General features: G+C 41.3%; 1 protein-coding gene across 1 annotated transcript in view; it reads right to left on the minus strand.

The window, feature by feature from the left end:
• Window positions 1-24,399, minus strand: part of ASTN1 (astrotactin 1) — a 278,216-nt gene that overhangs the window by 14,209 nt on the left and 239,608 nt on the right. The window contains exons 16-19 of the mRNA XM_027868478.1: window positions 18,227-18,495; window positions 12,941-13,074; window positions 9,495-9,646; window positions 8,267-8,402 (exon numbers count right to left, since the gene is read on the minus strand). Of these exons, the coding sequence (XP_027724279.1) occupies window positions 8,267-8,402; window positions 9,495-9,646; window positions 12,941-13,074; window positions 18,227-18,495 (691 nt within the window). The remainder of the gene's footprint in view (window positions 1-8,266; window positions 8,403-9,494; window positions 9,647-12,940; window positions 13,075-18,226; window positions 18,496-24,399) is intronic.

Below are 24,399 nucleotides of genomic sequence, written 5' to 3' on the forward strand. Positions count from 1 at the left end.
AAGAAAAAAAAATATTCTCACAGAGTTTGCCTCTGACACTGACCTCTTTCATACCAACACTGTTTATGATTAACTGCTCGTATACCAGGATGCCCTCCACCAAACTGAGACGCAGAGAGGTTGAGTGAGTCATCCATGGTCATACATCATGCTCACATCAGAAGCAGAGTTTCAACTTACTTGTCTGGAAGAGTGGATTCTGTGTAGGACTCGGAGTCTGAAAGACCTTGGTTCAACCCTACTTCTCATACTTATTAGCTGTGTGTCCCTGGGAAAGTCACTTAATCTCTGGGCTTCAGTTTTGTTTTTTTTTTTTTCAGCTAAGTGATGCAGTGGATAGAATGTAGGGCCTGGAGTCAGGAAGACCTAAGTTCAAATCTGACCTCTGACTTTTACTAGCTGTGTGACTCTGGGCAAGTCACTTAGCGCTGTTTGCCTCAGTTTCCTCACCTGTAAAAAAGGGCTGGAGAAGGAAATGGCAAACCACTCTGGTATCTTTGCCAAGCAAACCCGAAATAGGGTCATGAAGAGGCTGACATGACTGAAAAACGACTGAATAACAACAAAAATGAAAGTGTTGGTCTCAGTGATTTCCAAAGTTCCTTATAGCTCAAAACTGATGCTCTTGTGATCCACCTCAAAAGGTCGTTGAGAAGGTGTTTTGTAAAATTTTATGTTGTTATCTACAAACAGTTGCTTCTGTTCTCTTAAAATACTACTAATAATGAATCACTTTGGAGGGTGCTCTATGATTTCCTAACCACTTTGCAAAAATTATTTCCTCTGCTTCCCTCCAACGTTTTAGTAAGGTAGCTTGCACAAGTAGAACCAACATATCCTGAATTGGCAGTGGCTCTTTCTGGGTGCTACTTCATTATCAGTTCATATTGACCCTATAAACAACAACTTTTAACACCTAGGGATGATAACTCATTAATAATAATAATAACAATAGCTAAAATTTATTGTTTACTTTGTGGCAGGCATTTTGCTAAACACTCTATAATTATTATCTCATATGATCCTGGCAACAATCCTGGGAGACATACTATTATTAGCCCCATTTTACAGATGAGGAAACTGAGACAAAAGTTAAGTGACTTGCCCAGGTCACACAGCTAGTGTCTAAGGCCATATCTGAATTCAGGTTTTCCTGAGTCCAGCCAAGCACTCTATCCACTGCACCACCTAGATGCCTACCTGCCAGCAGAATTCTTAAAGTAAGATCCTTAAAGTTGGAAGAGAAAAGTAAAATACTGGATAACAAAGTCTTGATCCAAAAAGATCTTGTCAGTTTAGAGTATTGGAATGAATCTAATCAATAGAGATAAATGTAAAGTCTTGCACTAAGGCACAAAAAAATTAACTTCACGATCACAAAACTAGGGGAGGGCGAAGGATGGGTAGAGGCTGTTGTGGGGGTAATATATCTTGAGGTTTTCTTGGACTTCAGGCTCAGTATGAATTATGCAGGATGTGGTAGTCAAACAAAAGTTAATGCAATCTTGGGCTACATGAAAAGGCATAGTTTCCGGGAATAGGAGACTGATATTCCCATTGTACTTTGTCCTATGACCTTATAAGTCTTATCTTGAATCTCATATTCAGTTCTGGGAACCATAGTTTTAGAAGGACATTGAAAAGCTGAGGAATATTCAGAGGAAAGCCACCAGGATGGTGAAGGGCCTTACGTCTATGTCACTGGAGGATCTGTTGGCTACAAATATCCTTGAGGAGAGAAGACACAAGGGGGCTATGTTAGCGCTGTTCAAACATCTGAAAGACTGTCATGTGGAAAAGAGACTAGCCGTGATCTATTTGGCCATGGAGAGGAAAACTAGAAGTAATGGGTGAAAGTTGTAGAGGTGCAAATGTTGGTTTTTTGGCCTGAACAAAAACCAACCAACCAATGAAACAACCAAACGAAAGGATTGAAATTCCTAACAATCAGAGCTGTTCAAAAGTCAAGTGGGCTGAATCAAGTGGAGGGTTGCCCCTTCATGGGGGTCTTCCAGCGGCAGCTAGATGACTATTTGTTGAATATGTTAAATTGAGGTGTCCTTTGGTGAATGGATTGGACTGGATGGATACTAAAGTCCCTTCCAACTCTGAAAACTGATGATTCTTTGAAGCATTTTGTCTTTCAATCCCCAACATTTAGTACAGTGTGTGGCATATAGTAGACACTTACTAAATGTTTATAAAATGAATATTGAAATATCATCCTCCAGCTACCAGACTGGCTAAAATGATAGCATGGGAAAGTGTTATGTTGGAGAAGATGTGGGAAAATTGGGACACTAATTCATTGTTGGTGGAATTGTGAACTGATCCAACCATTTTGGAAAGCAACCTGGAATTATGCCTAAAGAGTTATTAAACTACCTATACCTTTTGACCCAGCAATACCATTACTTTGTCTATTTCCAAAGATTATTAGGGGAAAAGGAAAAGAATCTATATGTTCTAAACTGTTTATAGCAGCTCTCTTTGTTGTGGCAAAGAACTGGAAATTGCAGGGATGCCTATCAATTGGAGAATGGTTGAACAAGTTGTGGTATATGATTGTGATGAAATACTACTGTGCTTTAAGAAATGATGAGCTCATTGATTTAAAAAATAAAAACATGGAAAGACTTGCACAAAATAATGAAGAGTGAAATGAGCAGAACCAAGAGAACATTGTGTACAGTAACAGCAATGTTGTTTTAAGAATGACTTTGAGTGAATGTTTTTTGTCTATTATAAATACCCCCTATAATGAAGTGGATGAATGATCCAATTTATCAACAACAAATCTAAATGGATGAAGGTGCCAGAGAGGTGCAAAAAAAGGGAAGAATCAACGCAGTTATCTTTTATCCTCTCTTGCAAACTTTGTGAGGGCTTCTGTGAGTGTGGTGAAGGTTTATCCTCTTACTTATGTTCATTGTCCCATGTAAACTCTTGGAAAGCTTTCCCCTGTTAATCTGTCAGAGTCTGGTTCTCATATCAGAGCCTCTGACTATTGAATGTAATTCGATTCAATTTAACAGGTATTTATCAAGTTATCTGTTATGTGCTAGGAGCTTGAGATACAAAGACAAAATGAAAACAGCCTCTGCTCTCAAAGAATTTACATTTACATTCTACTGGGGAATGCAAACAAGTAAATGCAACATATATGTGTGTACACATATTTGTATCTATATATATAGGTATATACATATGTATGTATACATATATGCATGCATGTATATGTGCATATAGGCATATACATACACGTATAAATACATATGTGTGTTGATATGTGTATATATGTATTGTCAATCCAAAGTCATTTCATTGCGGAGGGAGCAGCACAAAAAAATGGGAGATCCTTGAATGGAGCTAGGGATTCCAAACAGAAGAGAAGAGGCAGTATCCCAAATAAGGGAGACAGTCTGTGCAAAGACAATGGGTTAGGAGACAGAATATTAAGTTGTATAAGTTAGATCAAATAGATCAGTTTGGCTGGAACTTAGAATGCAGGATGGGAAATAATGGAACATGAGTCCGCAAAGAGAGCTTGGAGACAGCCTGCAAAGGGTTACATGTATATGTGAATATATCTACATTTTCCTGCATCACTAATAGTTTTGTAAAATACCATAAATCACCTGCTGATTAATCTTTACACTACCATATGAGGGCAAGTTGGGGACAAGGTAGATGTCCTCAGGCTTGCTCCCTTTCCAAATGGGAATGAGCATCATATAAGCTTGGGCAAAGGGTCAGAGCTGGTGATGAAGTTACCCCTGCTTTCTCCAACAGGGCAAGACACTTCCAGATTGCTTAATGAACTGAAATTCTGGGAGATTAACTTGGCTATAGGGATCAAGTAGGGCATAACACATTTTAAAATGGCAATTTTGTGTCCAACCAGTACGTAAATGTGCTCTCCTTGTATATCATCATCATCATCATCATCATCATCATCATTATTGTTCATATTATTATCATTTAACATTTATTGGGCAGCAAGATGACTATCTATGCTCTTCTAAACCAAAAAGAAGTCATGCACCTTGTCCAGTAAGTTAATGGATAATCATACTTATGGTCTTTTTAAAGGTCTGTACTTATTACAAACATGGCCTCCTGTCTGTTTGTTTAGACCTCAGTTGGCATGTTAATAACCACACTTATTGGTGGGCGTGTGAGCATGCGAGCAGGGAGCTGGATCTGACTCTGAGGCCTCTTAGAGGCTTAACAGCCTGGAATCTGATGAGCATGGAGTATCCCTTGCTTATTCTCATGAATTAGCTGCCCCTGCCTCCTCCTTTCATGCATCTTCTCGCTGCAGGTTTGGCAATCTGAGCTAATCCCTTCTATCTGACTCACTATTCTCTGAACTCAGAAAGTCCCCAGAATCCTGCAGTTGGAAGGGACCTCGGAGGACATCTGGTCCAATCCAACTTGGACCAATTTGCTAAAGAGATTCTTAACCATTTTTGTGTCATGGACCCCTTTGGCAGTCTGGTGAAGTCTCAGGATCCCTTCTTAGAATATTGGCTTTGCATGCATAAAATAAAATGTTTGGGATTACAAATGAAACCAATCGCAAGGAAATACAATTATCAAAAAAAAAAAACTTACGCTCATGGTCCCTAGTTAAGTAGCAATTTACCTCTTTATGTAAAACCTTAAATGAGGCAAAACTCACTACCTCTTGTGACAGTTCTTTGTGGTTATGGGCAGCTCTAATTTCTAGGAAAATGTTCCTGATTGAAGGCCTTGGCAAATTCCAACCCTCCTGTCCAGGGACAAGCTGAACTAGTCTAATCCCTCTTCATGATGGCTCTTCTAGAGTAAGCAGTCAGGCTGTTGAGAAAGGCATCTCTGGGTACTTAGGGATATGCCACATGGTATAGTGCAGAGTACTGAGGTGGGAATCAGGATGCCTGAGTTCTACTTCTGGCTTCCCCAGTGGGTGACTCTGTGACTTGAGTAAACTCATTCAGCCTCATGGGACATCGGTTGTTTAATGTCTGACAGTGCCTTCCAGCTACGTGATTCTATCAGCATCAGTCAATCAGTTAATAAGCATAAATGCCTACTATGTGCCCGGCACTGTGCTAAACCCTGAGGACACAAAAAAAGGCAAAAGACAGTTGTGCTCTCAAGGACCTCACAGTCTAGTGGGGAGACAACATGTTAACAATCCACAAATGAGGCATATACTGGATAAATTGGAGGTAATCAACAGAGGTTAGGTACTATTATTAACTAGGAAAGGTTTCTTGTAGAAGGTGGAACTTTGGCTGGAATGTGAAGGAAGACACAATGTTTGATCCTCTTTTTTTAGGATTGAGAATCTAAGATAGAAAATTTAAACCATTTGTTTAATATAGCTGGTTAGTGACAGAATGAAGTGTAGGACTTAAGCCTACCAGTTCTTTATCCAATGCTCTTTCTACTATATTGGAAATGGAAGTAGAGAAGTATCAATTATTCTCTTATCACCAAAGGAATATCTGCATCAGATGGAAAGAATAATCCCTATTGTCCCACCCTCCTGGGATAGGCATTGGTGCCAGCCAATGGAACGATGTGGCCTTCGTTGTATTAACCTTCATACCATGTGATACTATTACTCCATTTTTCACAACACAATTATTATTATTGCAAGGTTTTTCTCACAGATGTTGTCTGTTCATACAAGAAGTTCACTGACCAACACTTCTGTGAACCATGACAGCTGGGAGGGTGGTGGTTCTGTCTTCTAAAAGCACCCAGGTACAGCCACTTAATCAGGTGGTCTAGGAGCTCAGTCAGTTCAAGTCAAGCCAACCTGACAGGGGTGGCTGTCATCTGTAGTCAGGCACCTCAAAAAGAAACCCTATCTTTGCTTTCTTTTCCATAGTAGACAATTTAAATCGATAGTGATCGGTGACAACAGAGTCATTTTAACTACTGATCTCTGATTTATTAATGCATTGTGAACCTCAGCTTCCTCATCCAGAAAGTAAAAGGGTTGAATTAGTTCACTGCCAAGTCCTCCCAGTTTAAGACCTGGGATCCTATGATTGAGGCAGTATGGTGTGGTGGTTGGAACGCTGGCTTGGCATTGAGAAGACCTGGATTCACATCTCATTTCTCAGATTTATTAGAGGTAAGGCCACAGACAAATCACTCAGTTTTTCTGGGCCTGTTTTCTCTTCTGTAAAACTGGGATAATAATATCTACAGTGCTTGACTGACGGGACTATAGTGATGCTGAAATGAGAAATATTTAAAGTACTTGGTGAACTTTAAAGAAATGTCCAAATGCCAATTTTTTGTTATTATCATTACTATCTTATTCTCACCTTTTTTGAGGGTATTCAGAGAGAAATAATCTGGAGTCAAGTCACTATCCTACTATTAGACCTTCATGGATTATTGCAGAGATGAAGAAAATGACTGCTTTTTGTTATTGAATAAACATATTAATGAATAAGCTCATCTTTTGTAGACTCACCAGAAGTATCCTTTGTACAACGCCAGCATCAGAGAGGACATCAGGGATGGCATGTGCCCCATCTGATTCTCATATGACTTTGACATACCATTATCGTATTATCAGCCAGCTAGATGGCACAGTGGACGGAATGCATGACTTTCAGTCAAGAAGATCTGAGTTCAAATTCTGCCTCAGACACTGAGACCCTGGACAACTCACTTAACCTCTCTGTGCTTCAGTTTCCTCATTGCAAGATGGGCATTATAATGGCACCTATCTTACAGGATTGTTGTGAGTATCAAATTGGTTGACTTGTTAAAGTGTTTTGCAAACCTGAAAGCACTATATGAATGCTAGTTATTATTATTATCATTATTACTGTCACTCTCCAACTCCTAACACACCATGGATCCTGAACTCTTTTAAGGTCCATGTTGTTTTAGATACTACAGATACAATGTGGGCCATACCAAAAAAACAAAAACAAAAACAAAACAAAACAAAAAACAAAAAACAAACAAAACAAAGCCAAAGTCTGTTCTTTATTATGGACATCCCTCATGATGAATGGTATTCAACTTCACAATATTACGCATCGCAAGCCTATTCTGGCTAAGTAAAAATGACCTTGCTAGTTACCCTTATAGTCATGCAGAGGATGATTCCATTTGGACATCCTTAAAGGGGAAATTGCCTTTTCTTTGGTATGCTATCATGTTCAGTTTACATGCCATTCTTAGAATGCCATACAACTTGTTCATAATAGTGGTTTATTTTGTTTCAGGATATCTATGTAGTTGTACCATCTTGCCTTTTCCCAGGCTGTTAGTTTCTTTGAATCTTTAAGATTCCCTAGATCCTATCTTGCAGGTCATAACTCTTCTTCTGCCCCTTGCCCCCCACCCACCCCACATCTTTGAGCTTTTTGGTTGTTGAAATGGAAATGACTTCTTCTGGCTACCGTGATTCTCTTCTTATGAGCTACTCTGTAAACTGTTAAGTGATTTTCATACTTGGTGGGGACATGAGGTCTCAGCACTGCATCTCTGGGCACTGTGCCTGAACCCAACAACATTTCCCTCATTCCTCAGATTCTATTATGGTCTATCCCCTTTTTTTTGTGCTTTACAATAATCACAGTAATTCACATTTATCTAGAATCTTTAGATTCTAGATCTAAACAAAACACTTAACTCCACCAATGAGGTAAGTAGTTCAAGTATTATTGGACTCATTTTACAAACAAGGAAACTGGGGCTCAGGTAGGTTAAATGCCACATAATTAGGGGGTCTTAGAGCCAGGACTCACTTCCAAGAGCTCTGACTTAACCCAATGTTATTTGCACGATGCCATGTATTTTGATCCAATGAGGAGTTTAAAAATATCTCTAGACCCTTCAGGGTGGGGTAGGGTGGGAGAGAGAACAGTTCATAATTGGGAAGTTCACTGTCTTTGTGAAGACACACTGACAACTCTTGGAAGACTCAGTACATCTCACTGTGAACTTGAAGAGAGAAAAGTAGATAGCAAGAGCCATCTGGAAACCATGGGACTCACACATTTAGGAATTACCAGCAATAGGACCAGGGATTTAGAGCTATAAGGGAATTTAGAAGTCATCTTGTCTAACCTTTCCATTTAGAGTTGAAGAAAATGAGGTTGAGAGAAAACAAGAGAATCATCCAAGGTCAAAGCTGTATAGAATGGTAAAGGTGGGGCCTGAACCCCAGCTCACTGATTACAAATCCAATACTCTTTCCACCATGAACTGTGTGCCTCCAGTGAGTTGAAGCATTACTCACATGTAGGTGGTGTCAGGTTCCAGACAACGAATAATCAGAGAGATGGTGTTGAACTGTTTGTCGGGCACCTGAGATGGCATGGCACATGGGGACTTTGCTCCAGAGATAATGTCATCAACAAAACTCAACACTGTTTCTGCACAGAAGGAAAAGAAAAAAGGAAAATGCATGAGGAATATCAAGGAAGAACAAACAATGGGCAAGGAAGATAACCTTCATGAAGATCTGTCATTAGACATGCTCTTCCCCAAGTCTCCTAAGTCCATGGCCAGTACAACTGGAGAAATATCCCCTGGACTCCCAAAATACAGAGCATGCTGGGAGGACTGGTGGTTCATCAGCATGCTATGTAAGCTCCTTGGAATCCTTAGCATGGGTGAGGAGCAGGAACCCCAGTGAACCATCATTGCCCATGAGAACTCACCAGGGCTATAGATCCTAGTGAATCCAGCATCTTTGATATAGCAAGGGCAACAGATTGGTTAATTCCTCACCAAGGCTGCCTTGGACAATGTGCCAGGCCAAAAGGCTGAGAAGTGACAGATGGCACAATCCATTTTGAGGCTAATGGATTATGTGGCATACACCCATAACAGGGTCACACTGTGTGCATATGCCCCCACCGAGGGTGCCCACCTTAAATGCACAAGTCATATTAGCACCACTGATGCTGCCCTCCTCCTCCCTGTGTGGAAAAATTGGCCCAGGGTACTTTCAATGGCAGCACCCCAAACCAGTTTGAAAATTTTCCTCTCTAAATCAGGCAAAGTCAGAGTTTGCTTTAGGACAAAACATGGGGCAAAACTCATATGTTTGGGCAGACTTTTGCCTGGAGGGGGCTTATTAGTAAAGGAATCTTTTTTCCCCCTGTAATCATGGCAGTGGTTAGTAGAGAATTGTTTCCTAATTGTGGGCCATGCAACCAGTTTATTGTAATGTTGTTTATTTAAATGTGGCTCTGAGAGAATGCCTAGAGGCTATGAAATGGACACCTCTTTTATAAACAGAGAGAAGAACAAAATCAAAACAGCTTTTGTTGGATGTTTACCACTAAGCAGCTCTTAAATGGGCAAGATGGATAATCCCTGGTAGGGCCAATGACTTCCTCTCCTTGAGTCTCTCACGCTGGGGGCCTGAAGCACAGCCTTGTTGGAGACAGCTGTAAGGACAAGCCATTGTTCCATCACCCCAGAGCAAGGTTAGCTCTCAAAGGGGAAGGGTCACTCACCAGTCTCCACTTTGGAATGGTCCATCCTGTCTGTGACCTTCTCCTGGCGGATGAGGTAATCCACAATCTGTACCCCTATTGGTGGCTCTGAGTGTTCCCACTCCAGTACCACCAGGGTGCTGCTAGGCTCATGCACCGTGGAGAGTCGGAGTCTGTGGGATAAGAGGAAAGAAAGTGAAATGGGGTTTGGTACTAATCCTGACCTCTGACTACTTTTGCATCTAACCCATTGTCAGTTGATAAATGATTGTGTATTATTGTTCTTTAGTCATTTTTCAGTCGTGTCCAATTCTTTATAACTCCTTTTTGGGGGTTTACTTGGCAAAGCTACTGGAGTGGTTTGCCATTTCTTTCTCCAGCTCATTTTACAGATGAGAAAACTGAGGCAAACAAGATTAAAGGACTTGCCCAAGGTTACACAGCTGGTAAGTGTCTGAAGCCAGATTTGAATTTAGGTCTTCTTGACTCCAGGTCCAGCACTTTATCCTCCGCACCACCTAGCTGCCCCTGGTTGTATAACAATTAGGTGGCTCAGTAGACAGAAGTCTGGGCTTGCAGTCCAGAAGACCAGAGGTCAAATCCAGCCTCAGATGCTTTCTAGATGTGTGATTCTGGAAAAGTCACTTATCCACCATCTGCCTCGGTTTCCTCAATAATAATAATAACTACATCTTAGGGTTGTTGTGAGGATCAAATGAGGTAACATTAGTAAGGTGAGGAATGAGGACAAAAATAACCATGATGAAGATAGGAAAGGGGTGTGTGTGTGTGTGTGTGTGTGTGTGTGTGTGTGTGTGTGTGTGTGGCGAGATAGTGGAGATATGAGGTGGTAGATAGAGAGCCAGAATCTGGAAGACCTGAGTTCATTTTTGTCTCTGGCAAATACTATGTGACTCTGGGTAAGTCACTTAATTTCTCAGTGCCCCTGGGCAACTTTCTAAGATCTTAGGTTGGCAGAACAGCTGAAGATTTACACTGACACAGAGCTTCCTACATCACTGAAATCCCAAGTCTGGACTTAAATTGTTTGTTTGTCTGAACCTAGGCATCTGGGCACAGTGAATAGAGCACTAGGCCTGGAATCAAGAAAACCCAAGTTCAAATTTGGCCTCAGATACTTAGTACCCTGGGCAAGTCACTTAACTTCAATTTGCCTCATTTTCTTCCACTATAAAATTGGGATAATAGTAATACCTATCACCTAGGGTTATTGTAAGGATCAAATGAAATAATAATTGTAAAGTGCTTAGCACAGTGCTCAGCACATAGTAGGTGCTATATAAATATTAGGTATTATTATTATTATTATTTCATCACAGTAAGGAACCTTTGGTAATACAATTCACTCTACTAACATATATCTGGAAATGTTCTGCAAATCATGGTCATAGAGATTTTTTTTTTCCAGGGCACCGAGAGGTTAATCAACTTTTCTGGGGTCCCATGAGCAGTACAGGACAGAGGTAACACTGGTCTTCCTCATTCTAAAGATGGCACATGGAATGTCCATTACTCCATATTGGAGCTTGGGTTTCAACATTGTTTCAACCTACTGCCTTGCTCTAATCTCTCCATATACCCTATAGCTGTAAACTACTTACTTGCAGACTCTTTGCTGTACCCTAACCACCTGATCCTGGGTACTGTCTCAGGAACAGAGGGAACACACCTGCCCTCTAACCTCCATTCCTGGCCTTGAGATATTTCTCTCCATCTTGGTTCCTCAGCTTGTTCTTAAAATCTACCACCAATGATCATCATCCTGGCCCATCATGGCACGCATAACTGTGACTGGCCATTTCATAGATGGCACTGGTTTCCAAAAGGAACTAGTTAAAGTAAGGTAGCTGGTCAGGACTAGCTTTCTCCATTATTTGGAAACTCAAAACTGAAAGCATGTTGGTACGTGATGGTGGATCAGAAGGAATGATGACACACTGGATATTTATTGCTAAATATCAGGCTGGCTTCAATGTCCCATGATCTGAAGACAACTATTACCTAAGTCATGAGTTAGTCATGTATAAATAAATAAATGTGTAAAAAAATAACTTTTTTTGGATTATAGAAAACTCTCTCATTCCCTGAGCACAGCAATTCCCTGAAAATAAGAACTGTAATTCCCTGAAAACTGACTGAGGCTAAGCTGCTAATTAGGAGGGATGGACTTCATGTCATTTAGACATGTGTGAAATTCAAGCTCTAACAGCCAAGAGACCATGATGATTGTAAATAAAAGAAACAGTTCAAAGAAATAATTACAGTTGACAAGAAAAGTGAGTTTGTAATATTTATTCCAGGCTATGGACTACTGTCCACCCATCTTGGTCTTAAATCTTTACATATTAGTATAGCGTAAGATTCATAGATTCAGAGTTGGAAGGGACCTTAGAGCTCATATGGTCACCCACTGTATAGTTTACTCACAAAGTATTAAGTGGTAAAGCTGGGCTCTCAAAACTCAAAGGTGCGAGAGTGCCCAGAACCTTTGGGTTCTGGACTTAGCATCAGAAAGATCTGAGTTCAAATCTTGCCTCAGATATTTACTAGCTGTGGAACCTTTTCCAGTGACATTTCTCTCCAGGATGCATTCTAGACTTCCTCTACCACACCCTAACTCTTCATCCTAATGCTCCTCACTCTAGCCCTGGACTTCGCACTTTGGAAGCACCAGTAGCAGCTTCTTCCATTGGATGGTTCCTCCTACCACCTCCATTTAAAGAGGGGGCCTAGGCCAGCCATGTCTCATTCCAAGACAGGTGCCTTTCTCACCACCTCCCTTTCAGCTTCCATGTACATGTTGTCTTCTCCCATTAGAATTTAAGCTCCCTGAGGGCAGGGACTTTCTTTCTATTTTTGTTTGTATTCCCAGCACTTAGCATCGTACCTAGTAAAAAATAAGTGTTTAATAAATACTTTATAACATACTGACCCTGATCAAGTTACTTAATCTCTCAGCCTCAGTTTCTCCATCTATAATCTGAGGATACTAATTGTACCTACCTCTGAGTTTTGTTATGAAGATTAAATGAGACAACAGTAAAGTGTTTGGCAATAACATGTAAAGTGTTTTGCAAACCTTAAAATGCTATAAAAATGCTATTAGTAGCAGAGGATTTAAATCTGCCTTAAGAGTTTACTGCACAGATATCAGTATCATTGGATGGAACTTTGGTCACTTGATGGGATTAATAGCAGAGTCCTTTCTACTAACTTAAAACATTGCCACACAAATTGGCCTGATTCTCCTTTAGGCTAAGGGGGAAGAGGGACAGGGCTAGTCAGGGCCCTGTCTGAGGGGTCTGAGTGGATGTTGAGGGAGAAGTACATTCATGGATAAATCCGTGATTGGGGAGGGAAGTAGCTATGACCTCTGACTGGGCACCCCAATAATAGGAAGAATGCAAAGATGGAATGTCCATGCAAAAGGGGAAAAGGAAACATACACAGGCTGTGGAAGAGGAGCACAAGTGGGGAGCCCATCTGCCCCAAATGCACTGGAGTCACACCGACACCAATCCTCGATGACATCCCCACTTCCTGAACACCAGAGTGAGCTCATGGTGGCCTCCTGTAGCAACTGAAAGAGGAGAGGAAGAGAGAGACATCAGGATGAGGACAGCAAGAGAAGGCTCTGGAAGTGTCCAGCACTCAAATAAACACCTTATGCTATTTTTCTACCTATATTTGTCCTGTCTTCTTTAGATGGGGAGACCTTGCTGATCCATGACCACCTCTTTCTTCATGTGGACTCTTAATGCCCACCCCATGGTTCTTGCCTTGGTTATGGAGGCCACGACCCACATGAGCAGTCTGAGAAAGCACACTGACAAGGTTCCATCTGGTCTATCCCTTTCCTGTTGTACCTAGTACAGTACTAGGTACTGTACCGAGTGTCCTACCTTCCTCTCTTTCCTAAAATCCCAACCACAGAATCAATTATTTTGGTTGGGTGATGAAGACAGAGTCATGGTCTCTAGAAGGCCACTGTTAGAATGCTGATTTGTTCTCAGGGAGGGATTGAAGGGTGATATGGGACCTCTTGTTTAGCCTCTGTAGTGCATTAGCTGGACAACCTCAAGGGAGAAAGAGTACAACAAAGAGAAAAGAAAAGGGGAAGAAGATGTTGATGGAATGAGGGGCAGTGTGAGGTTCTGACTACCCAAAGAGGCACTCAGCTGCCTCTGGGGAGGAAGCATGCAAGGGTGGAGCCAGGAGGCAAGACCTACAGTTGGGAGACAGGCTCAGTGTTGGATGGGGCCTCCCTTAGGCCCTGAGGGATAGTGGAATGGACCAAGGTCCAAGTCTGAGACTTTCTCTCTGACTGTCCTCCCCTACTATCCTCCTCCTTTCCTTCCTTTTTTTTTTTTTTAGGCAATTAGGGTTAAGTGACTTGCCCACGGTCACACAGCTAGTAAGTGTCAAGTATTTGGTCTGAGGCTGGGTTTGAACTCAAGTCCTCCTGACTTCAGGGCTGGTACTTTATCCACTCCACCATCTAGCTGCCCCCTCCTTTCCTTTCAATGCTTCTTACTTCCTACAATGACTTTTGAACCAGAATAAGCAATCATATAAGTGCTCTGGAACAAACTGGATAAGAGGCACTTAAAATGTAAAAAGATAGCCTCATTTGAGTGGGCTGTCAAGGCACCCTGGTCTGCCTGGAAGCTTATGCAAGAAGGTAGTTTAAAAAAAAAAAGAACCCTGGGGTGGGCATTAAGAGTCCACATGAAGAAAGAGGTGGTCATTGACCAGCAAGGTCTCCCCATCTAAAGAAGACAGGACAAATATAGGTAGAAAAATAGCATAAGGTGTTTATTTGAGTGCTGGACACTTCCAGCTTGGCTTTTTCTCTCTTCCCTCAGTTTTTTCTATATGCTCTATCTTTGGCTGCCAGATAGGAGAGGGAATGAGGAGGGGAAATAGGGAAGAGAGAAAGAAAACCTTTGGAGGTGGCAGGAGAGTCAGATAAATCCTGTTAAGTAAAAAGCTTGGGACCTGGGCTACCTCTCCTTACTTTCATTTCTAAGGGGAGCCCTGAAGAAAGAATGTGCTCTGGTTAGGGGAAATGAAGGACAGGCCTCATCTGCTTCTGTTTAGCATTAGGATTTTAGAATGAGATGGGTGCTTTTGAGATCATTCTAATGATCCCATGTTGCAGATAAATAAACCAGTTCCCAGAGAGGTTGAATCAATGTCCTACTCAAGGTCACAAAGAGAATAGGAGGGATGTTGTAAGGAGCTAATTTAGAAAAGATCTGGAGATATAGGTTTAGGGCTTTATTTTCTTGAGTCAACAACGTGACATGGTAGCCGACAAAACCTAACGCTCTCTAATATGGAAATATGTTTTGCATGACTTCACATGTACAATGGAGATCATATTGCTTGACTTCTCAAGAGGTAACTTGGGAGAGAATTTGGAACTCAAAATTTTTAAAAAATGTTAATTTTTTACATGTAATTATAAATTTTTACATGTACTTTAACAAAATAAATAAAAATGTTTAAAAAATCCTAATGCTGTCATAGATTTGTTGCTTTGAGAGAGAAAGGTAATAGTGCATCTAGATGGTGCAGTGGATTGAGTGTTGGATATGGAGCTACAAAGACTTGAATTAAACTACCGTCCAGCTGTGTGACACTGGGTAAGTCACTTAAGCTCTCTTGGCCTCAGCTTCCTTGTCTGTAAATCAGGGATAATAATAGCTCTTATCTCATAGGAATGTAAGGATCAAATGAGATAATATATGGAAAGTGGTTTGTAAATTTTTAATTTTAAATTGCTAAATAAATGCTTGCTATTATTATTATCATTATTATTATCATTATTATTAACAGTATCATCATTATTATTATAGTCCCACTTCACCCTCGGTGAAACGGTGCCCAGAGCTAGGAGGCAATAGCCACTCCATGCCCTTTTCTGATCAGATAACATCTGGTTCTGGACACTACATTTTAAAAAGGATATTCACAAGCAGGAAGGCATCCTAGTAGGTCACTAGGATGCTAAATGGACTGGAGACAATACCACAATAAAGTTGACTGAACGAACTAGGGGTGTTTACCTAGACAAGACTCAGGGGGCCATGAACACTATATTCAGGTATTTGAAGGACTATCCTGGGGATTAGACTTGTCCTGCTTTGCTCCAGTGGGCACACGGAGGAGCAGGAAGAGGAGACTGCAGAAAGGCACATTTTGTTTTGATGTACGGGGAAAACACACACACACACACACACACACACACACACACCAACCAAAAAAAAAAAAAAACAAGGAAAAAACCCACAACAACAACAACTTTCTAATAACGTGAAGTAAAAGGTTATCTCAAGCATGTAGGCAGGAGGACCACTTCTCAGGAAGATAAGAGAGGAGATTCCTGTTCAGGTACAGGTTGAACATCTCAGGAGAAAGAAAAGAAACGTAGGAGAGGGGAAAGTATTGTGTTCAAGAGGGAAAGAAGGATGGAGAGATGGGAGACACACAGAAGAGAGACAGAGAGAGAGAGAGGCTGAAAACAGAGGAGAGATAAAGAGAAAAAAGAGACAAAGATGCAGAGAGACGAGAAGAGAAGAAGGAGGGAGATAGGAGAGGAGATATAAAGAGATTAGACAAAGAGAGAGATGGGAAAGAGAGAGAGAGACAGAGACATAGATAAAGACACAGACACAGACAGAGACAGAGACACACAGAGAGAGAGAAAGGAGGGAAGAAGGAGGGAAGAAAGGAGAACAAGGGGAGTTGGAAGAGAGGGAGAAGGCAAGAGCAGAGAAAAGAGGACAGCAGGGGAGAGGAATATAGCTCTATCTACACCATATGACTTTGGAAGGTACAATATTAAAAGTGCACATGAAGCTCCCCTGTTATTTGTTTTAAAAAGGTGAAGGAGGAGGAGGAGGAGGAGAGAAGAGGAAGATGGTCTTACATGTTTGGCAAGGCGTTCAGGGAAATGAATGCCTAGCCTAAAACAAACTGGCTACTTTCATAAGGCTGACCCTGAAGGGAAGGCTCACCCCAAGCCCTCTCCTTCAGATGAGCCTGCAGGCATTGGCAGTTTACTCTCTCCTCTTATCCCTTTCTTTATAAGCAGTACATCTGGTGGCATTCATTAAACCAGCTCCCAAAGCTCAAATTCTGTCAAGCAGAGCCATTGTTGCACCAGAGCCAGGGCTGAGGCTGTTCCTGGGGCCATGTGCTCCCCCTCAGTGAAGGGGCAGGGACAGAACTGGAGCCCCTGAACCCTCACAGCAGCAGTGGCTGGGCAGACTCCTCTGGGTCTTGTTCCTTAGCCTCCCCACTTTTTTACCATCCTCTATTGCCTACAATCATTCTGATTTGATTGGGGAGTAAGTGAAGGAGGGGATTAAGGAAAATGGATTCACTTTTTGATTAAAGGAAGTCTGGTCATGTTCAAATATTGAATAATTTTTTAAGAACATTAATGATTGAAGAAACAAAGACAGGTGGACACACCCCGTCCACCTCCACATTTTTCAGTAATGCTAGACCCCACATCTGAGTGTCAGCTACATAACAAGGTGCCTCACACAACATCTCTCTTTCTTTGAAAAAAAAAGTGGGGAGGAAGGGAAGGAAAAAAGAAAATAATTGATCATCCTGCTACCTTTTCTTATATTCTCAAGGTGCTCTCTGGAAGGCTCTCATGACTATACCTTGTCAGTAGTACTGCCTTTAATAACAGGGCATCAGATTTATCAGTCCCTTACTTTGCCACTGTTGGTAGTACCATATTCTGCCAGGGGATAAGATTATTGCACCTGAAGTAGGGATGAGTTGGGCTCGATCACACCTAAAACACTTGCTAATAGCTGTTGGCTTATGGCAAGTCAATTTACAGCTTTACCTCACGTCATGCCCTCAAAGGTCCTTTCCAGCTCCAAATCTTTGAGTTGAAGTTACTCTTCTCAGAAAGACTAATCAATGAGGAGGTGGGAGTGGGGTGGACGGAAGGAAGATGGGGACCTTACTGGAATACCTTTTGCCAGATTTTCCTAGATTCCCAACTCTGAACCAGAACTGGATTCTTAGGTACAAAGAGCATCATCACACACTGTGACTGAGACTCAGTGTCATAGCGTATGGCTGAGAGAAGAGGCTATTAGGATCTTCTCTGGAGACCCACGGTGATAAAATGGGGAATCTTACAAATCACAATGATGTTGGCTTGAAAACCTGACTCTAGTGGACAGTTGCCAGATGGCCATAGTCCCAACTCTGTGTGCTAGTGAGTTCTCAGTTCAGAAGTTATTAAGGGAAACTGGTTCCACTCCTATTCCAATGACCCAATGTGAATGAAGAAAGATGCTGAGTTGACCTGTTCATGCCCCATCACCCAGAGTCATGCATACATTTAGTTTCATGACTGAGAGTTGATAGGGATGGGGATTACCCACTTTCTGCTCTGCCTTTATTCTCCCTATGTGCCTGCTCTCTAAACCTTATGGGTTAAAAAACTTGTGCTGTCATTTCAGGTGTGCTGAGCCTTGAATATCCAATTGGACTACAGTAGGTGGTATGAATGAACTAATTAAATTTTATATGCAAACATGCAAACCCATGCAAATCAAGTTCTTGGATTAACTAAAATATTCTAATAGCTTTAGTCTACTGTGGGGTTCCACTGTGTCCTGTCACTTTTTGAACCTATCTGTGAAATCCCCTGTTGTGTTTTCATCTGGAGCTGACAGCCCTGGGTTCCTCACCCGCTGTGTCTGGTTGTTAGTAACCAGTTCATAGATTGGAGCTGCCTTGGTAACCTCCAGGAGAATTGGTTCAGCAGGCAAATCAGGGCTAGCTGTCACATGGCATAGTGGACAGGATGAGGGGCAGCGGCCTCGGCTCTGGCACTCCATACGAACTCCAGCCGCCATGCGCTTGGTGCCCGACTCGGACAGGCTGGCAATATATTCTGGGAATGTGAGCACTTTAGGGTCTCGCTCCCGCTCCTCTGATTCATCTGATGGGGAGTTGCCTGCCAAAGAAAAACCAAAAGAAAGACATGGTGAAATTGGGGAAAGGTACAGAGGCAGACAAAGGCACGAAGCATAAGAAAATGTCATGTGTTCTTTTTTTTTCAGTTGGACATCAGGATTTAATTTTTGATCATGTCAGAATATGTCCTGGAGAAGGGATATACAAAAGTAAACACTTCCAATTTTGGTGGGGAAATCCACTTTCAAATAACGAATTAAGTTAGGTTGCCAGGGGCAGAAAGGTTAGCCTAGGGTCTTGATTCCAAGTTACCTCCCTTCTAGTATCATCAGATCATTTAGCCAATTCCTATGGGTGGCAAAAGGAAAACTTTGTAGGTGAACTCAGGGAAGTTCAGGAATGAACAGATTGCTTCTCTGATAGCACATTCATGCCAGAAAATAAATTGGCACTTCTATGCTTAAGTGTTAGACAATGGTAGGAAGATGGGGAAAATGCTTTCTGAGTAGGTAGAGAGTACTGTGATAAAAAAAAAATACCCTGCCACTCTTGGATGAGAGATGAAAAACAAGTTGGGGAGTTCCAATTCTATTTTTGATGGAGACATTCACCGTTGAGCTGGACACAGTACAGAATTCATCAAACAACATATCCCTTCCAAAGACATTATCCATTGGTATTGCTATTCTAGCCTCCTATGCTTTTCTTGTAATTTCCTCTTCGATTGAAAAAAGTTTGAAGAGAAAGTTGTTGAGGATCAAAATGCCACACATCAAAAAAGTCCTGAACCCTTTTAGAGTGAATACAGGCTCCATTATGAAGCATTAACTGTTGGTGTCCGTATTAAAATAATCTTCTGGGGGCAATGGGCAGTAGGTGAATATGTATACTGATGTTCTCCCATTTCTCAAGCATCCCCGATACCTGACAAGCTGGGTCTTTGAGGCCTGGGGGGCAATGGATGAATGAAGGGACTTTAAAGGGACTCAGGATGATCCAAAAGATGGTTTTTAGCCCCTTTCCATTAGCAGAAAGAGTGATTGCTTTTAGGGTTCTTCAAAGCTTTCTTCTAATGCTCATTCTATTCATTGTTCAATATGTATCTACCCAAGGCTACGTGATCATCCTGCACACAGCCAAGCAGAATAAAAAGGACTTTGATGGTTTCTCTCAGAGCAACAGGCTTCAGTTTACACCTCTCCCCCTTGTGACCATGAACTTTGCTTAACCACACTGGGCCTCAGTTTCCTATTCCATAAAACGAAAAAAAAAATAAGATTTAGGATCAGAAGGTTTCTGAGGTCCCCTTCAAGATCTATTATCTTCACTCATTTGGAAATATGTTTTGCATGACTGTGCATGCATAACTCATATCGAATTGCCTGCCTTCTCAATGAGGGGAATGGGGCGGGAGGAAGGGAGAGAAAACTGGAACTGAAAGTTTTAAAAACAAATGTTACAAATTGTTTTTACATTTAATTGGGGAAAATTAAAATACTAAACAAACAAAAAAGGTTTTTCAGTTTCTACTGGAAAGAAGAAAAAAAAAAGCTCCATTATCCTGTACTCACTGGTGCCTCCTTTGAAGGTCTTTGAAGTATTGTTAGTACCCCGCCCCAATCACTTTGTGTTTGTTTTGTGCATAGCCTGTATTTATTTGTTTGTGACCTTGTTGTATCCCCTCAGTATAAAGTAAGTTTCTTGAGGGCAGGGGCAGTCTCACTTTTGTCTTTGCACTCCCATTACCTAGTACAGTACCCACCACATAGTAAGGGCTTAATAGATGCTTGATGATTGCTTGATGGGTTGAGTGACTGCTACTTCTCATACCCAACATTCCACCTGCTATCTCTGTGCCTTTGCATGAGATGTGCCCTATGCTTCAAATGTGTTTTATACTCACCTTCACTTCTTAGAACCTCTCCCAGCTCCCTTCAACACTTCCTTCAAGTGCCCTCTTCTCTAAGAAATTTTCCCTGAATCCCTCAATGATTAGTGCCTCCTCCAATTATTGTACTTATTTTGAATGTATTCTGTATTTATTTATCTGTGTACCTGAAATTCACCCCCCCCCAGCGGAATATATAACCTTCTTGAGGGTAGAGGCAGTTTTATTTGCATACTACATGTAGTATAGTGCCTGACGTATAGTAGGAATTTACTATAATGGTTATTGAATTAAAATCAGTTGGAGAAACCACAATGCATCTGATAGAATAGTTTCTGAGTTTTGTATTCTTAGTATATCAGTGGTGCCAATTTGGGCAGATGCCTCCTGTACTTCTAAACTAGGGGAAAGGGGTCACCAGATACAACTACATGACTCACTTCTCATTACATTTGACATATTGCTTAATAAGGGATGTAAAATTTGAGCTGAAGGTCTACTGAGTCAAGAAAAGCTCTGTAAAATCTTAAAGAGCAAAATCAAATGTGATTTTACAAAGGATGCAATAGCACCTGTCCCAACTTGCCAGAGCCCTTGGAATGGTTCTAGACTGAGTGGATATGTCTTTATAGAGATTTAGTTTCACACACCGATGTTTGCAGCCCTTCAGGAAGGAGTATTCATAACGCTGAGACTCTTACTCTTGTCCAGGCTGTACTCTAGACTTTCTCTATCATATCTTAGCTGTTTATCCTAAAGGCTCACTCCAGCCCTGGAATCCACACATTGGAAACACCCTTCACCCTCTGCAGCCTCTCTCTCTGATTGGATGGCTCCTCCCAAAACCTTCATTTAAGAAGGGTGTCTGGGACATCCAGGTCTCATTCCTCTCCATGATGTACTTGAGATTTTCTCTACCATGCCCCTGAACTAAGTACCTTCATCTTTGCTATCTCCTAATCCCTCTGCAGCTCCCTGTTATGTATGTTTGTCCTTCATTCTCAAAGAGGACCATAGCATCAGGAAAGTGATGCCAGCACTTGTAAATGAATTGGATTTAAGTGAAGGAGGACTGTGCAAAGTCACCAGCATCACTCTGTCCTCCGGAGCCATCTGGGTCCAGTGGCATGATATAGATCAGGATGACTGGAGTCTTGAGGGTAGGACTCTTTTTCTGCCTAGATTTGTATCCCCAGAGATTAGCACAGAACCTGGCTTATACTAAGCACTTATTAATGCTAGCTGACTGTTGATTGACTGACTGATCCCTACCTATCCTCCCCCACTTGCCCACCAGAGCTTTTGTCTCTTCCAAACCCAACTTTAAGCACTCCATGGTTTCTGTTGGGAGGATTATAACCATTGACCAGGAATAAGCAACAAGCAACAATGAAATATCTAAGGACTCCCAGAGATCTGTTTCTGTGCCATTGTTCTTTGTAACAAAGAGAAAGGAAGAAGGGGGAATTGAACACAGAAAATTAGTGAGGAGCACTTGTTTCGAAGCCAAGGTTTCAAAAATGTCTCTATGAGGCTTTTTCTGATAACTCAAGTGGGTCCTGGCACTCTATATATAATATAAGAACTCTATGTAATTAGCTCTATTTCAGTATCAACTCACAGTCCTGCTTGTTGTAATTATGGTCAGCAAGAGTGTCTACTTAGTAGCTTATAGACTTTGCACATGCTTCTGGCCCCCAACTGCCCTTCGATGAGACGTTGCAGGAATTGTTGCAGATTTTTGATAGAAAGTAAATAATTTTTACAAAGCTGCTATGGACTAATGCTTTCTTTGCCAAAGGTTTGTTTTCTTTTTGTATCCTGAAATGGCAGCGTCTACATGCATTTTAAAATAATTCGTCAGAGAAACTTCAGGCATTATGAAACACGGGCGTTCAGCTAGACATCATTTTAAATACTTGGAATATTTTCTCTGAATCTTAAAGCTGTTGGTTCTCACTTAAAAACACTAATTTCAGTCATTGTTTTCTTGTTATATGATATTATTTCTTTGAAAATCTAGTTTTTTCTCCAATATATATCCTAAAAATATATTTGCTTGTCAGTATCTATATAAAAAGTGTCTACTTTGGAAAATGACCACTAGATGGCACTCTTGAGCCTACAATAGCTGGAAAACTGCTACAATGAATTGTAAGAAAGAGATTGCAATGGATTTCATCCGACCATCTCAAAAATTTTACTTATGTGACACATAAAAAAAATAGAAGAGAATTTTCTATTTTATTTTATTTTTAAATTGTAGGAGAGTGTTGCAAGAAATCATTGGCTGGGACTGTAGGGTAGCCATTTTAAAGTCAAATAGAAATGGGGGCAACTAGATAGTACATAGAAGGCAGCTAAGTGGTGCAGTGGATAGAACTCTGGACCTCGAGTCAGGAAGATTCATTTTCATCAGTTCAAATCTGACCTCAGATACTTAATAGTTGTGTGACTCTGAGCAGGTCACTTAACCTTGTTTGCCTTAGTTTCCACAACTGTAAAATGAGCTGGAGAAGAAAATGGCAAGAAAACCCCAAAGGGGGTCATCAGGAGTCTGACATGAATGAACAACAACAGAAACAGTACATGGGGATCGCTGTTGGTATTGACTTAAAAATCATATGTTAACATTACCATTTTATGTTCCAATGTGTTTTTATTCATTTTATTAACTATTTCCCAATTATACTTTAATTGGGTTTGGTCAGCACTCAGGAGTATTGTGGGATGTGTAGGCCTGAGTGTTTGACACCTCTGGTGTGGATAGAGCAAAAAATTTGGAGTTGGAACACCTGGGTTTGAATTCCAGCTGAGTGTCATAGACTTAACCATTCAGAGGTGGAAGGGTAAGAGGTCAGCTGGTCCACCACTCCCCCCTCATTTTAAAGGTGAGAAAACTGACGCAAAAGTGATTTGCCCAAGGTCACTTAGGGGGTAAATAAGGAATGGGCATTAAACCCATTTTCCCTCACTCCCTACTTATGGAATCTTGAGCAGGCCTCCGCCCTTCTCTGAGTTTCTGATGCTTAAACTATAAAATGTATGGGGAAGGGATGACCTCAAAGTACTCTGAGATGATGCTGTCTAGCTCTATATCTATGACTCTAGAAAAGAAATACAAGTGTAAGAAAAGAAAGGGGAGGTCGAGGCTCTGACTCCGGAGCCAGAGGAGCTTCAAACCCCACCTCTGATCCAAATTCTGTGACTTTGGGCTAATCACTTAACATTCACGAACCTCAGTTTTCCTAAATGAAAAAATAAGTAGACTGCACTCAGGGGTTATTAGCCTGGGGTTCATGACCTTGTTTTATTTTTAAAATATACTCTGACAATGGAATTTCAACATAATTGATTTCCTCTCTGCCCCTACGGGTTTTATTTCATGCATTTAAAACCATAGCCTAAGAAGGGGTCTTTAGGCTTCACTAGACCACCCAAAGGGGTCCATGACACAAACAAGGTTAAAAACTCTTGCGGTCTTTCATTTCTACATCAGAAGACCCTACAATCCTCTCCCTCTAGTCTCCTAGTAGTTAGGGTGCATGATGGCTCTGTGACCACTAGGGGGCACTGTGACAACAGACATGAGGCAGCTGCCTGAGTTTCTAATTCACCTACAGAGCTACTAGCTTTCCATCATTAACACTTGTAATTGCTATTAAACATTTGAGGGGACGCTGGCTCGCTGACGTCTATTGGCTGTCACAATTAAAATCAAGACGCAATTAATCCTTCTTAATTCCTTTAAGCCTTAGAAAGGTTGGAGGGGTAGGGATGGGGAGGGCTCTCCTCTTTCTTACTCATTTCCCCCTATTTAATTCTGCTGCTCCAGAAATCATTCTGGGACACAGAAAAAGAAAATTACCCAAGGCAAATGACCGCCGTCCCATTCATTCCCCTATTATCTCCAGGACGGCTCTGCCTGACATCTAGGAAAAGTCTCTGCGGCAGAGTAAGGAGCTAACCGTCATTCAAAGTAGACTCAAATAGAAAACCGACAAGCATGGGTGTGCCCAATCAAGGGATCAGCAGAATTTACAAACAGCTACAAAG

The sequence above is a fragment of the Vombatus ursinus genome, unplaced genomic scaffold (genome assembly GCF_900497805.2).
Source record: "Vombatus ursinus unplaced genomic scaffold, bare-nosed wombat genome assembly UNPS02014789.1, whole genome shotgun sequence".
Taxonomy (NCBI): Eukaryota; Metazoa; Chordata; class Mammalia; order Diprotodontia; family Vombatidae; genus Vombatus; species Vombatus ursinus.